Source organism: Xiphias gladius, chromosome 1 (genome assembly GCF_016859285.1).
Source record: "Xiphias gladius isolate SHS-SW01 ecotype Sanya breed wild chromosome 1, ASM1685928v1, whole genome shotgun sequence".
Lineage (NCBI taxonomy): Eukaryota > Metazoa > Chordata > Actinopteri > Istiophoriformes > Xiphiidae > Xiphias > Xiphias gladius.
This window is the reverse complement of record NC_053400.1, coordinates 4240221-4256034: the sequence shown is the minus strand read 5'-3', so window position 1 is coordinate 4256034 and position 15814 is coordinate 4240221. Positions and strand designations below refer to the sequence as shown.

General features: G+C 38.7%; 1 protein-coding gene across 2 annotated transcripts in view; it reads left to right on the top strand.

The window, feature by feature from the left end:
- The window catches only part of LOC120804262 (plakophilin-3-like), a 41834-nt gene that overhangs the window by 14420 nt on the left and 11600 nt on the right, over positions 1–15814 (top strand). Inside the window, exons 4-10 of one of the 2 annotated variants that reach the window (XM_040153641.1) lie at positions 102–225; positions 3977–4181; positions 4374–4533; positions 5287–5395; positions 9983–10147; positions 13728–13910; positions 15065–15218. In XM_040153641.1, coding sequence (XP_040009575.1) covers positions 102–225; positions 3977–4181; positions 4374–4533; positions 5287–5395; positions 9983–10147; positions 13728–13910; positions 15065–15218 — 1100 coding nt within the window. Of the gene's footprint in view, positions 1–101; positions 226–3976; positions 4182–4373; positions 4534–5286; positions 5396–9982; positions 10148–13727; positions 13911–14984; positions 15219–15814 lie in introns of those variants that run through there. The other variant, XM_040153722.1, reaches the window with a different exon arrangement.

Sequence of the window (15814 nt, the reverse complement as noted above, 5' to 3'; positions counted from 1 at the left end):
TTTAGTTGCAGCCATAATTTGATTACAGCATCACCATATACTGTTGGTTATAGCCCTTGTTAATATACAGCTTAATGTGTGCGTTGTGTGTGTGTGTTTAGTTTGCAGAGTCTGGACATGGCTACAGCTGTCAGATATCTGTCTGAATCAGACACTGCCTTGCAAGTTCTGGGAGCTGCATACATACAACACCAGTGTTACCATAGCAATGATGCCAAAAACCAGGTAGCGCATATTTATTGTATTTATCAATTTATTTTTTTTATTTGATTGTCCATTTATGTATCCATATGTGTGCATTTTGTTTTATTGGTGAAATAATGCGACAAAACAAAGAGTTACACAGAAGGTAAATGAAAAAGACAACATAAACAAACATACAGACACTAAAATAAAGCAGTTGCAATGATGCATGTGATGACATATGTTGGGAGTCCGTTAGGAGAGGTCAGATGTGCTTAATTAGGGTGCTGTTGAAGGGAGGGCTGAGCTGTGTATGTGTGTATTGGGAGGCAGCGATACGTGACATTTCTATTATGTGTGAGGCTGGATTCATCAGTGCACGGAGCAAGGAATATGGAATGTGTTGGGGAGAAAAAGAAGGGAAAATAGCATTAATAAAATAATAATAATAATAATAATAATTATAGCCACAAGCAGTGATAAGCGGGATCCAGTCACATTTTTTAATTTATGTGGATTAAACAACAACTATCATTTCCTCAAATAGTGACCAAGGCCTTTATTTACCTCAACTACAGAAGGTACCAGGCCTTTATTTGACACAGGCTTGTATTAGAGGCAGGCCTCTGTTTGATGGGTACAATTGGTCATATATTAGTAGTCAAATTAAAAGCCCTCTAGTATTTCAGTGGACAATAAACCTTCATTTCTGAACAAGGCTTTTATTGTGTAATGCTGTACCAAAGTAAAAACTAAAGTTGGCTGATACATTAACACACATACACCCACAGTGACTGAAACAGGACAATAATAGTTCAGATGAATAGTCCATAACAACACACAGTGTTGAAAATAGCATGATTATACTGTTGAATTTATTAAATTAAAGCAGTAGAAATGTACATTATGCTAAACTGGCTTGCACATTAAATGACAGGCACCAGGAGTTTATACACCCTTGTTCTTTCCCCGGCCTGTATTTGGGGGCTGGCCGTTATTTGTTTGTGTTGACCATGCCCTTATCAGAGACCAAGCTTTTAATTGGCTGGCGATGTTTATGTGAGGAAATACTGCAAGTACAAGAGTCACGATGTGTGTCAACAGAGTCAGGGACCAAGAGGAGGAGTGACAATCAGTACAGGTCCCATCACATATTTGGTGAGTTAGGACATGTTGTTTAAAGAAATTTGAACACTCACTTTCGTTTTGAGTTTTGACAGTTTATTGATATTGCAAATGCTGAAATAAGTAGAAGATAAATAGAAAGATTTCGTAAATGACTTTCGGTTCAGTGAAGCACAGTATGATTTATGAGAGTTTATGGGAAATCGACACTTTTAAACATGCATAATTCTATTTCGATACTATCTAGAAAATGCAACAACTGAATAAACTGTGAGTGAGTGTTGGGACCTGGTGCAGCAGCTGCTAAATGTTGTCTGCCCTTAGCCAGGATTGAATTCCACACTCTATGATTATGAGACCGCAGTCTTAACCATTGGGCCAAATCAAACAAAAACATGTTGCAAGCTCACATTTTCTTGAAGAGAAGTGTTCTTGCCCATAAAATAAAGCTTTGGGGTAGTTGAGCATGATTATATACTGTTTGGTTATACAATGGTAAAATTACAGGGGAATTTGCAAGTTGAAGACAGCAAAACTTAAGTCAGATGAAAGCAGTGCGCAGTCAACCAAATTCTATTATCTGAACTGCGGTGCCATGAAAATGTGCTGTGTGTAAGTCGGGATAGAGCTCGCCGTTTTCTTGACTGCAGAGCAAACCATCAAGTGATCACGTCTCCTGCAAGAAACCATCTCCGTTGATCGCTCAATGGTGGTTTTGACTTAAACTGCTCCAGAACCATAAAAGATATCACAATAAAGATTACAACTTTGGAAGTTCAAAGTATCGTGAAAATGTTGAGGCTTGAATGGAGTCTGTAGCCCACCGGATGATAGAGCAGTTGTCTTTTAAAGTTGAGTAGGCTTGAACTGAGTTGAATCATTCCTCCAATAGACTTCCATTATATTACAAGTACAACCATACATGTCCTGCCTGAGATGCACAGTTTAATGCTTGAATTGAGTTTGTAGCGCAAAGTGTTTAGGATATGTCAGATGCCAAAAAAAACTGGAAATAAAATGATTTACCATGGCTTCCCCAGGAAAGCTTTGTCAAGATCAGTTTCTCAGCCGTCATTTACAATAGCAGTTAACCAAAGAGTTTACAATGCAGTGGCAATCAGCAAAGGCCACAAACATAAACCTTTTCAGAAGGAACGTCATGTGGAAGCAGGTAACTTCCATTGTCTGAACAGTGTTGAACTCTTTAACTGTTCTGATTTTGATACCACAGGATTAAGCACTGAGCCAACACAATTCACAGACAAAAGACACTGAGCCTCATTCACCAACTTTTTTTAGTAGGTAATTTCTTCCTAAAACCCACTTACGCAGTTTTCACAGTTGTGACATTCTCCGATGGTTTCTTATTTGGGATCTGTTCTTAGGTAAGAACAGAATCTACACACACTCAAGAACACTCTAACGCACATTTGAGTGCTACTATGTTTGTGCAGAATAATTGGTTATTGTTTTTTCTTCAATTCTAAAGTTATATAATGTTATAGTATTAAAATTACAGGAATATATTTATATAATTTATATAAAATTTAATTTTAATAATTATTTTCAGTATTTTACAGAGCATTGTGGTCTTTTAAAATAAATAAACACTACACTAGTGCTTCAATTCACATCAATTATGTTAATTGGGAACCACACGCTCCAATAATCAGTGACTGATCATGCTATTTATGGGCCCAAAGTAGGCCTATTTTTTTTTCTTAGTTTTTGGACCTAAGAGTAAAGTGAGGATGCTTTGCATGAATACTTTCTGTTTAGAATTAACTTTCTATAAAGTGCAGTGAACACCTGAATCAAATCAATTTTTGGTGTGACCACCCTTTGCCTTTAAAATATCACCAATTCTCACACGTGCACTTGTGCACAGTTTTTCAACGTACTCGGCAGGTAGGTTTCTCCAAGCATCTCGGAAAACTTGCCACAGTTCTTCAGTATATTTAGTCTATCTCAGTGTCTTCCGTCTCTTATTGTAATCCGAGACTGACTCCGTGATTTTGAGATCAGGGCTCTGTGTGGGCCAGACCATCTGTTGCGGGACTCCTTGTTCCGCTTAAAACTGCGGGTAGTTGTTTATGACTCGGGCTGTATGTTTGGGGTCGTTTTCATGCTGCAGAATGAACTTGGGACTATCCAGACACCCCACTCGTGGTATTGCGTGACGGATAAGAATCCAAACATCTAAAGTGCCTAAAACTTTTGCACAGTACTGCACTTCACCCACCAAGAAGGCTTGTAGTAATTCCAAATAGTCAGAAAACATCCTGCCCTCTGATTTGGCTTTCAGGAAGCGCATAAAGTGAACTCCTACGCACAGTATTGTTCTTAAGAGGCACAAAAGAGTGAGCTAAGACATTTTGTGCCACCACCAGACCACCCGCCTCATGATCTGAAAATTCAGTCACATGCGCTTGCTTACATGCATGTTACATGTGTTTTGTTTGAAGGATCACACGCACGTGCGATGCATGTGATCATTTGTGTGTTGATCGAAAAAAGGTGAGGGAGACAAATGTGTGTGCGTGCACGTGGTGGGATCGTTGCAAGTGGCAAAACCACAAGTCACTGCACATGTACTAAAAGTATGTGCGGATGCATATGTTTGTTTACAGTATATGGTGTGTGTTGTTCCTCATCTTCTCTCTTTCAGGTGCGTGTGCTGCATGGCATTCCAGCTCTGGTTCAGCTTTTCACCAGTGACAACCAAGAGGTGCAGCGTTATGCCACCGGTGCAACACGGAACCTCATCTACGAGAACACTGACAACAAGGTGGCTCTCATAGATGCCGGCGGAGTGATACGTCTCGTCAGTATCCTGAGTGAACCTGACGAGGAGCTTCGAAAGATCATCACAGGTAGCGCTGCTCTTCTGGTTTCGGACTGATTTGGAATCTGCCTATGAGTTTACGTCTATGCATTGATATTTATTAATCTGTAATTCAGTTATATAATCCAAGTGTTGTTACTGATTTTCTTTATCTACACTATATATTACAAGTTTGAGTTAGTTATTCAGACAACAGAATAAAAACCTGTTGTGGCTGCAGGTGTCCTATGGAATCTGTCCTCCAGAGACAACCTAAAGGAGAAGTTGTCCAAGGAAGCTTTATCAGAGCTGACAGAAAAAGTACTGATTCCTCTGTGCAGCCGCATTCCACTATGCCCATCTGAGAGAGAAACATTCTACAACACCACTGGCTGCCTCAGGTGAGTCCAGAGAAGTCAGAAATCTCTGTGAGGTCTGACATCTAGGTTTTTTTGCTGGTCTTTGGTACCAGGTGATGTTTACTTTATGCACTAGGAAACAGGACCGAGATGCTGGTTCTGGGCAAATTTTTGTCTCTGTAGATTTACTTCTTAAAATTACCTCACACTGAGTTGTTCGGGATAATTTGAGGATACACTAGGGTTTATTTTAAATAAATACAGTACAGTAGCCATGAACATTTTCTGCTTGTTGCTATAGAGATGCCAGCCATAGGCCCAAACCAGAGTTAACTTTCATGCACCTGTAGCATAAAACTTTGAACTTTAGCTGGTTTATCTCAATGTAAAATTTGATCATGATCATATAAACCTAATTCATCATTTTCATCTTATGGAATTGAATTTATATTCAGGTTACACCTTGTACAGCATATTTGAGTCCCCAAGGAGTTTCTTAACAGAGATAGATTTACGAGTGAGTGTAAAGTTTTCTCAAAGTGGTGAAGGTCGTACTGAAGGGACTTCAGAAAGCTTCATTGAGTTTGTGCTAAAATCACTCAGAGATCAAATATTCATTTTTCTAAGACAGCTTTACTGCATTGCGTTCTGACAGCCTAGCCTGGATTTAAATGTCTCCATCCGTGTGTTTGTGTGTGTGTGTGTGTGTGTGTGTGTGTGTGTGTGTGTGTGTGTGTGTGTGTGTGTGTGTGTGTGTGTGTGTGTGTGTGTGTGTGTGTGTGTGGGTGTGGATAGGAACTTGAGCTCAGTAAATGAGAGGACAAGGCAGAAGATGAGAGATATGCGAGGCCTGGTGGACTCTCTGGTGTCCTACATTCAACAAGAGGAGAGGACTGATGACAAGGTAAGTCTGACCTCCACTGTAACCCTCACCTGCACTATAGTAGCCTGTGACATTATTATACACTGTAAATAACAGTGTTTGATTTGAAAAAATCATTATGGTCATCATGGCTACAGAACACCACACTGGCAAGCCCTTTAAAATGTCAGCCGTTATGAGCTCTAACCGCTGAGGCTGGAGATGAAAGGAGGGAAAAGCCAAGGATAAATAAAATGAAAGAATCCACCGCATGTTGCGATGTTTAAGAACATATTAAAGTTAGACCAAAACCAAACCACAACCAATAATGTGTTGTTAGTCCTGCTTTTAATACTTTCTGACTTCCCTAACCTGTCAACGGGTCTCAGCCCAAGCCGAACCCGATACGATAGACAGTATTTCACCTTAATGTTGCTTGAATATGTAGCTGACACACTGAAACGGCCCACTAAATCGGACACTGTATTTTTCCCAAGTTACTTAATCCAAGTACTGAGGGGTCCTGATTCAAAACTATTAGGCTCTTCAGCTTAAATTATTGATTTGATTTGATATGATTTGAATTGAAGTTTAACTGGCCAATGTATCTCCTGAAATTGACACGACATGATCATCTGGAGAGAATAAAAAGACTCAGTCCACTTCCGCAATTGTACCATGGTGTTATAGAGTGGAGCTTCCTCCCACACAAACAATCTTTGGTCAAGTACAGACTCTGTTCAGAAAGAACGTTAACCATGCAAGAGGCTAGTTTACGTTTGGCCTGTCATCAAGTTACACATACAATTAATGTTAATTAGTGACAGCTGATATGACCTGCAGCTGGCAACCTTTGTGAAACTGAAAGCGTTACTCAATGCCGACTAAAGAACGAAACTGCTACAGGATCACTTTGGACACTGCTCTTTGTAATAGGAAAGATAATACATTCAATAGCATCAGAGCATAGCAAATCTATGTATTTTGCCAGCCTCTGTTACTGAGCTCAGTCAGCTGCACTGGTGCACCCAAATTTCACATTCACACACTCAAATTTTTAAATGCATATGCATTTGCAGTGGAATGTGGTCACTGTAGAGCCTGGCTCTTGGAAGGGAGAGCCTCGCTGCATCACTAGTAGGCTGTGGTGGACCAAACAGCAGATCACAGTGAAGAAAGGTTCGGAATTTCATCAGCTTTATTATAGCTGATGCGCATCCATTATTATTCACTAGGGACAGCCCGATGCCTATGCTTAGGATCAGCTCAGGATATCTCTCTTAATGAACATGTGATTTAAGGATTTAAGGAGTAGATAGTGCATTTTCTGGGGAGCGTTTTCAACGGCAGATGAATACACATTTGGTACTCTAGTGAGTATTTCAAGCAGGAGGATGTGTAGGTGGGACTTAGTTGAAAGTGCGTGTTTATGTATTCATGTAAGGAAGGAACATGTCAAAGGTGCGGCTCTCTGATGTCTTTTTAGTTGTTTTTGGAGAACAATAGAGGTGTATGGAAGAGATGAATAAGTTATATCAGGGTTTGACTACTGTTTTGGAGGATTATCTACAAAGGACTTTAAACAACATTAAACACACCAAATACTGATTAAAGGATTAAAGTGAAATATGTTGTAAGTTACAATACAGGAGACAAACAAAACTTATCACAAGAAGTCAAAGAGGAGTCTCAATAGAAAAAGTCTAACAATAATCTTTTATAGTGTTTCTTAAGACAAAGAACTTAGTTCCAATTGGTTATCTTTACTTCAACCCAAACACATCATCCAATAGGATAGAAACTTATATAATGTTCACGTGCTGTCCATGCATTGGTCATAGACTGAACATGAGACAAGCATAGCTTGGCTTATTTCCATTTATGGTAAAACTGCAGGCTGCTCCATACGTAGGCCCCCCCTAAACTCACAAACATCTGTCTAGGGCCCCTTGGAAAAACTTGATACGTCTATAGGAACATCACCAAAAGTGAATAAATGATAAACCAACTTTACTTTCACACTATTTAGTAGGATAAATTCATTATTTTTTGGGGTCTTTACATGAGATTTCTAGTAAATAACAAACAGTTAGAATATCAACAGTCTTATCCCACAGTGCTCCTTGGAACACTCAAAGCTTTAGAAATGGTTTTATACCCTTGCCCTGATCTATGACATAATTTTTAATCGCACAGGTCTGCAGAGAGTTCCTTGGACTTCATGGTTTGGTTTTTGCACTGATGTAGTGTGAATCGTGGGACCTTGTATACACAGGTGTGTGTCTTTCTGAACCATGTCCAATTAGTTCAAGTTGACAAAGGTGGATTCCCATCAAGTTGTTGACATAACTCAATGAGGAATAAAGCAAAAAGGATGCACCTGACCACAATTTGAAGTGCCACAGCAAAGGCTCTGTATACTTTTGTGAATGAGAGATTTCTGTTTTTGATTTTTACTAAATTTGCAAATAATTCTAAAAACATGTTGTCACTTTATCGTTATGATTATTGAGTGCAGATTGATGGGCCAAAATGGCAATTTTATCCATTTAAAATTACACAATAAAATGTGCAAAAAGTGAAGGGGTCTCAATACTTTCTGAAGCCTCTGTAGAAGCAGGGTGCATTATCCGGTGGTTTTACATCAGCTGGCACTTACACCAGAATTGGCACTTGTGGATGAATCACAAAGTAATGTTTGCTTGTTACCCAGTTCAGTACTGTATCTCTCAATGCTTCACACTCATTAGGAGTTACAGTGCCCTGCATGACTGTCACGTACTCGAGGGGAATACTTGCTCTTTTATGTTTCTTTTATGTTCTTCGACATTGTTCTTCGCTCGTTGGGATTTGGCATGTTCCAACAGGCCTGACTTGGGTCAGGGGCACTGTCAACAGGCAACAGACCAAAATTACTTTGCATACAATTGGATAACCCTTTAACCAACTGGTAGATGAAACATGCTGCTTTTGTTAAACATCAACATGAACCCTTCCTGTACCTGATTGGACAAACAGTTATATCAAGGTTTTATCGAGGTCTACAGAGACTGAAAATACATGGTGCCTGTTCTTACATCATATCTAAACTCTCCACCAATATCTGATTCTGAATAAATTGAGTGAAGCCAAAAGGTAATACTGAATTGTGTTGCTTAGTGAAGTGAATTGGTGCTTCAATTTGTTGTTTTCAGCATTAGGGCCACTCCCTATGGTTTGCTGGAAGGACCACCTTCAATTCCTTTTCCTTCAATTCCTCTATCAATTCTCATCTAAACACAGCAAAATCTACCCACTAGCTGAGGGATCACTCTCATTTATTTCAGCTTTGTCCTAATCTTGGTGATTAATTACTGAAAGTATATAGATAGTTTTCTTAAGTAGTAAATAAATAGATCCAAACATAAACAGCTTTGACACTTTCTGGCCATTCAGATAAGACAAGAGCAGCTTTTTTGTATAGCCACCAGCAAGCATTAATGTTTCACAGGGTCACTGCCAAGTATACTCTCAGATTGGAAACATCACATTGTTCATGGTTTTAAGATGGTTAAAACAAGCCATGCTAGTAGTGTGGCTCTATGGATGGATGGCAGTGTAGGTCGGTTCACTACTTTTGGTTTCATTTAACCAGTGAAATATCTCAACATCTAGTTGAGATATTTCACTCCACAAGGGCACCTTACAGTTCTGCATAGGTACACCTTGTGTTATTAAGCCAGAAACCTTTAGAGGAACCGCAAGGTCACTGATTACCTTAGGAGCTTAGTTATTAAGGCTTCTATGAGGGAGTTTAATATCAGCAAATATAATGAAAAGATAAAAACTTAACATTTCTTAAGAACATGACAGTTGTGAGAGTGTCAGTTTCCTTACCAAACCTCTAAGTGGTAAACGGTCTGTAATGAGTCTAAATTTATTAAAGTTATCTTTTGCTGCCTTGCTTTTAACATTTTTCTCAAATTTTAGGTGGGAATCCAACATAAGGCTGAGATATTTTACTTCTGAAACCTGAAATCTGTTCAATAAATAGTTCATTAATCTTTAAATTTAACTTAGTAACTTCTGATGAGGGCTGAGCTGTGGAGGAAACGCAAACTGACACAGTTATCTTAGTGCTGAGTGTTGGACCATGGTGCTATGGACAGTAAGCTTTGTGATAGCAGTGTAGAAACTGAATGGTTCTATTAAATTACAAAAACAAACTGGAGAGAAGTGGGCTGAGAGCAGATCACCTATATGAAATGAGGATTTAAGCTGTTCTATAAAAAAGCAATTTGCAGTCTCTGTGGAATAATTGGGACAAAAACTAAATACTTTTTTCTTCTTGGGAAAATATAGGTAGGATACTAATTTTCCTACAGTTGCATGCCTGATCAACTGCTCCTGACTTCAGTGATCCTCTGACTTTTCCTATATAAACTTTTCACCTAGTGCCATCATATGCATCATTTATCTGTTAAACATTAAATGACATTGACCATTCAAACAGGTTTCATATGAACAGAATATGAGCTTTCTACCCAGTTGTGCAGTTTACATGTTTCATCATCACCTCGGGATTGTTAGTTAACCCTCTTGTCACACCCCACATTTAACTCCGGTCTCTCTATCTTTCTCAATGTTTAGGGTTTGGAGAATTCATTGTGTGTGATGAGGAATCTGTCCTACCAGCTGTACACGGAGCTTCCTCCCTCAGTCCGCATCCGTCTGGAGGGACCAACGAGAGCTTCTGCCCCCAGGCACAGTTCGTCCATCGATTGCTTTACTCTGTATAGCAAAAAAACTGCGGAGGTAAAATTCATCACACATTGACCAATTATTCAATCATCTGCCCCAATACTGTATTAACAGCAAAATAAGGAATTCCAGGATATTCGGCCATCCTTAAAAGTTATAAAAATCAAATCTTTTTATATCAAGAGGGAGTCAAATGATTATGTGTAGGGTGAGCGGTGTCTTGAAGTGACAAACCCACAGAGAACTTCTACCCAACTCTCAGTTTAATATCAGTTTATTTTGGAATTACATTTGACGTTTGGCCAGAAACACAACTCCAAGCCAATGCTCATGTTGCTCTGTGTCTGCTAGAAAGGTAAATAGACAACTGTGTGTTCCTCAACTTTGAAAGGTGATAATATGTCATTATTGTGTTTAAAGCTTGTTCCTTTTCCCTTAGTGGCCAAAAAATGAATTAATACTGCTTTAAAAGTCCAATGATGTCTGTAATAGTCTGAATATTGTGTCTTAAAATACAAGGTATAGAGTTAATGGCAATTCTAGTGACTAGAAACTTGAATAGAAATGATCATTAGGGCTACAGCATAATTGCATTCAAGAAAACTGAGTACACCCCTGGTCAATATCACTAAAATGTTAAATAATTCAAAACTGTCAATTCAAAATTGTATTATTTGGAATTTGAATTGTAGAGTATTCCATCTTATGTATAACTAAAAACAAACACATTAGATAGACTGCATTAAAGTTAAAGGCTCCAATGTACAACCTCAAGGCAACAGAAGCGATTGCACATTTGATTTCCCATTACTAGCATGAACAAGGTTATAAGAAAACTTGTGATCACCACAGCTTTCTCAGTTTTGGCCTGGGTTGTGTCTAATGCACCACGGCTCCACATGGAAAGGAACAGCCCGAACGAGTAAGAAAGCAGATTGTGAGACTTCATAAAGATGGGAGAGGGTACAATAGCATCATTAAGCTACTGAAAATGAGCTGAAACACAGTTGCAGCAGTGGCTAGCAGGTACAGGAAGAGCCATACGAACAACAGACGGGCAAGTGCTTCTGACCTGTTACAAGGATTATCTGTGCAAAATGGTGTTTCAGTGACTGATCAGACAGTGTGAAGGACGCTGCATGAAGTCAAACTCCATGGGCGGCATCCACAAAACTGCAAGATTAAACTTAGCCAAAGAACGTGAAAAGAGGCGTGATGAGTGTTGGCAGCACATTCTTTGGTCAGATGAAACCAAAATAACTTTATTTGGATCAGATGGGCTCCAGCATGTTTGGCCTGGACCTGGCCAGGTACAGCTCCTCAGGGACTACATAGTGCGGAACATGAAACATGGAGGTGGGAGTGTACTGATACAGGGCTGCATGAGTGCAAAAGGTGCAGGGGAGACGACATTAAAGATGGCAATACGAATCCAAGTTTTTATACCCTAATACTTGATGGAGTAATGATACTCAAGAAGCTTGGCAGGAGAGGAATTTTCTAACATGACCTTGATCCCAAACACAATGAAAAAAATCAAACAAGAGTTTGTAAAGAGGAAAAAAAAAGTGAAAACTATGACCTGTCCAAGTATGTCCCCTGACTTGAACCCAGTAGAACAACTATGGAGGATTTTAAAGCAGAAGATAGAGCAACAAAATCCCTCCAGCAAAGAGCATCTGAAAAGAATCGTCTGTGAAGGATGGCAGAACATCTCTCCACAGATTTGTGTAAGACTGGTATCATCCACAGCCAGAATCTGTCATCAGAATAAAGGTGGACATAGACAACATTAAAAGAAATAAACATATGGAATTTCAGTAATGAAGGATGTACCGACTTTTGTTGCAGTTGGTTCTTTCATGTTGAACTTTCATTGTAGTTTAATTAGTCAAACATTTCTGTTTTCCAAATTAATTGGCTTCATTCTTCTCTGACTTTGGCATAAAACAAATTAAATTTGATTAAATGGACGTAGCTACACCCCTCACATCCCTCAAGGTGATGTATACAGCTGCTATGCTTTCATTCACTGTGCAGTGACTTGTGCTTGATTATCTTTGCTTTAAGTCACTATAATTGTTATTTGTGCTCACGTAAGATTTTATCCAGATGATCACTTTCAAGAAGCCCCACCATTGTTCAATGCAATTGTCCTTGGACAATTAAATCTACTTATACATCTTAACGAGGGCTCTTATTTGTCTATAGCAGGCGTTGAAAACAGTAAGAGAAAATTCAGTTCTCTATATGACTGCTTTACTTTTTTTACTATTCCATTTTGTACCCTGTTCTGGATCGTATTTTCAATAATGTATTCATTGTTTACGCATCATGGGACCAACTAATGTTGCCACTGAGGAGCTGCCTGTGTGCTGTACAGGCTGCATGTATCCAGGTATATAACCACCTGTCTTGTGTGAGGCTTCTCTTAGGTATCTCAGCAATAGCCAGATAATAAGTGGCCTAGTAGATAGAAACCCTACACATGGCCTGAGGTCCACAGGGAGTTTTCAATACAACACACAGAAGCTGCAGATCAAATTACACATTTCAGTAGTAAGCAATGGAGGCTAATGGAGAGTAAACATCAGCCTCACTGTTACATGTATGTTGTCATAAAGTGAGGAGAAAAGGACCCTTATAACTATATATGTCCTTTTTATATGTGATGTACCCTTGCTTAGAGGAGATCATTAGCCAGGTTATTGACGGACTTTAAGGGGAGGATTTTAATCCTGCTTTAATGGGACCTGAGGATGGCCCTCCGTTTAACACTTAAGATATCTTGACAATTCCCAGCTAGACTACTGTGAAAGCTTGTATGGAAAAGCCTAATGGTTTCGGTCGGAATTTTTCCCTTGCCCACCTTTAGTCCATGACAAAATGTCATGAAAGCCAATGGCCAAATTGACTGAGTGCTTCAACCCCTCCCCTGAACAGCAATTGTCCAAACATAGCTTTGCAATGGTAACTAGGCAATACAGGCCTGTGAAGCTCAGTATTTCCTCGCAAACTGAAGCAATGTGCATTGGGCTATACAAACAGTGTTACGTTGCATTAAAAGAGATTGGAGGGTGGTGTCTTTTTAAGCCTTTCCATAAGTAAAAGCACAAGAACAAAAGGTAAGGAATGGGTTATACACTGTGTTGATCTGTTTATCAGCTCACATTCTAATTGAAACAGTGGTTTGAAAATTTCAACATAGCAAAATAAATCTAACCTCTGTCTTGTTTGTCCAAGTATGAAAGCTAAGCAGCCAAACAAGGTTATGCTAGAATTAAATAACAGTCTTATCACAGCCTTATCATAATTATATTACTATGACAAGCTTTACACTACAATAAATAACAATGCTGTTTATTTATTTCCAAAGTATTTCCTGGGTGTGTCCATCCTGAAGTGGTTGTGTAATAAATATTATGCCTTTTCTCTGCATTATCTTGAGAACCTCTCCAGATGGTGCACAAATGTACAGACCCTCAAACGTTATGCTAATACAAGAGAAAAACTTAAATCAGAAAACTGATATGAGAAAAACTTAATAAACTCACTGTTGTGTAGCTGCAACAGAATGTACTGTATGTTGTATACAATAAATTAAAATTTTCTTTCCCTTTCACCTTCTCCACAGCAGCGTAACCAGAATCCGTCCATACTGTCTGAGGTGTCCCGACATCCCAAAGGGGCTGAGTGGCTGTGGCACCCTAAGGTGGTGGTGCTGTACAAGCTTGTTCTTCAAAAAGGGGACATCAGCTCCACCAGCCGCGAGGCTGCCATAGGAGCCCTGCAGAATATCACTACAGGAGATTCCAGGGTAGGCTCTCAAATGTCATAGAAATATTAAATATGCATATACAGTATATCCCTTTAAACTTAATAACAATGTTTAATGTGTTTGTATTACTTAAAATTGCTTAAATAATGGAAACATTTGAATTTTTTTTTTTTTTAAAGGTTGGGTAATTGGAAAATGGTTGCCATATGGCAACAATGCGCATTCGTGGAAAGTTCCATAACATCAAAATTTTCTCTAAAAACATCCTTTTATTGAAAATAAGACAAATCCAAATTATATATTGTGAAATGTATATATTGTTATTTGAAATGTATGGTAATAACAACATCATAATAAGACCTTTACTAAAACACAGGGACATTTTTTCTTGATCAAAAACAAAGTTATTTCATATTTAATTTCATTTCATCAGTCGAAAAAGGATGAAAGCAGCATATGTAAACTGGCTATACAGTCACAAATACTACAATTCCAGATACCGTACTATCTGGACTATTAATGCCACATTACTTGCCACCTGTAAAGCATCTGAAATATATTATCTTCTATGAAGAAAATGTTGCGAAAAATGTATGGGCTTATTGACAAGAAATGTACACAAAAGTGGACCAACAAATAATTGATTTCCAGTCGTGTAATTTATAATCCAGATAATACGTTACAGTTACAAAATGCCTGAAATTACAAAATATAAACAAAAATAATGTTTGTCCATTTTAAATGTGATGAAAATATGTAAACATAGTCTCAGAGTAGCCTAGTGCTACGTTAGTCAACTACAGTCTAACAGCTTAAACGCACACAGATCACTTCCATATTCGCATGTAGTTGTCATATGGCAACAAAATTACTTTACCATTTTACAAATGATGAAAATTAAAGTTAAATTTCTCCAGATAGTGATGTGATCAATTATTTGTCCAATCAAAGTAAAAGATCCCTTTTTCACAACTAAACAGTAAAACAGATTTTATATTACTGCCTTTTAGTAACATTGAGATAAAGTAATTGGTGCCATATGACAACGCCTTTCATATCCCAAAATGAACTGTCTTATTTTTTCTTTTGCTGCTGTGGAATTGGATACTTCAGCAAGAAAACCAACAATAGCACACAATCAACAGAACAGAATCTCAGGACAGGCTCATGTGATCTGTGCCCCTCTCTGCCAGTGGTCATCAGTGCTGAGTGCTGTGGTGATGGAGCAGGAGACAATGCTGCCCATCCTTCTGGATCTGTTAGACACCAACAGTGACATGGAGCTGAGGCCTCTGAGTGGCCTGCTGAGAAATTTGGCCAGACAGTCCACCAACAAAGACCACACAGGTAAGATGCAAACTAGGATCGCTGAAGGTGTTCCTGTCTTCTTTGGGCTAGAAACTCTCTTGCTAAGAAATTAGTGTATACACTGGCTTCGGAAATTTTTCAGACCTCTTCACTTTTTGCACAATTTGTTGTGTTGTAGATTTTATTGTAAATGGATGAAATTAATATTTTTCACGATCAATCTACAATCAATAATCCATGGTCATAAAGTAAAAACATGTTTTTTTTAATGCAAATTTAGTAAAAATCAAAAACAGAAATCTCGTAGTTACAAAAATATTAAGCCCCTTGATTCAGTGGAAGCCTTCTTCGGACATATATACAGCGCATTTGGAATACGCGTCTCAGTTGGGGTTTTTACGACAGGTTGCGACACCCAGCCTCTTGCCTGTTTACAGTCAGCTCTGTTTCGTTGTACACAAACCAACTCGCCAACAGTTTGCAAGGCTGGGGTAGAGATGCATGCCCAAAAGAAAAGCCCACATTTCTGGACAGAAGGAGAAACACACCTATTCTAAAACATTATTTAAGAAAAAAGTGAATATTTTGTGCATGTAAATGTAAGGAATTAGGAAGGCCACTGTGCTCCTGGGAAC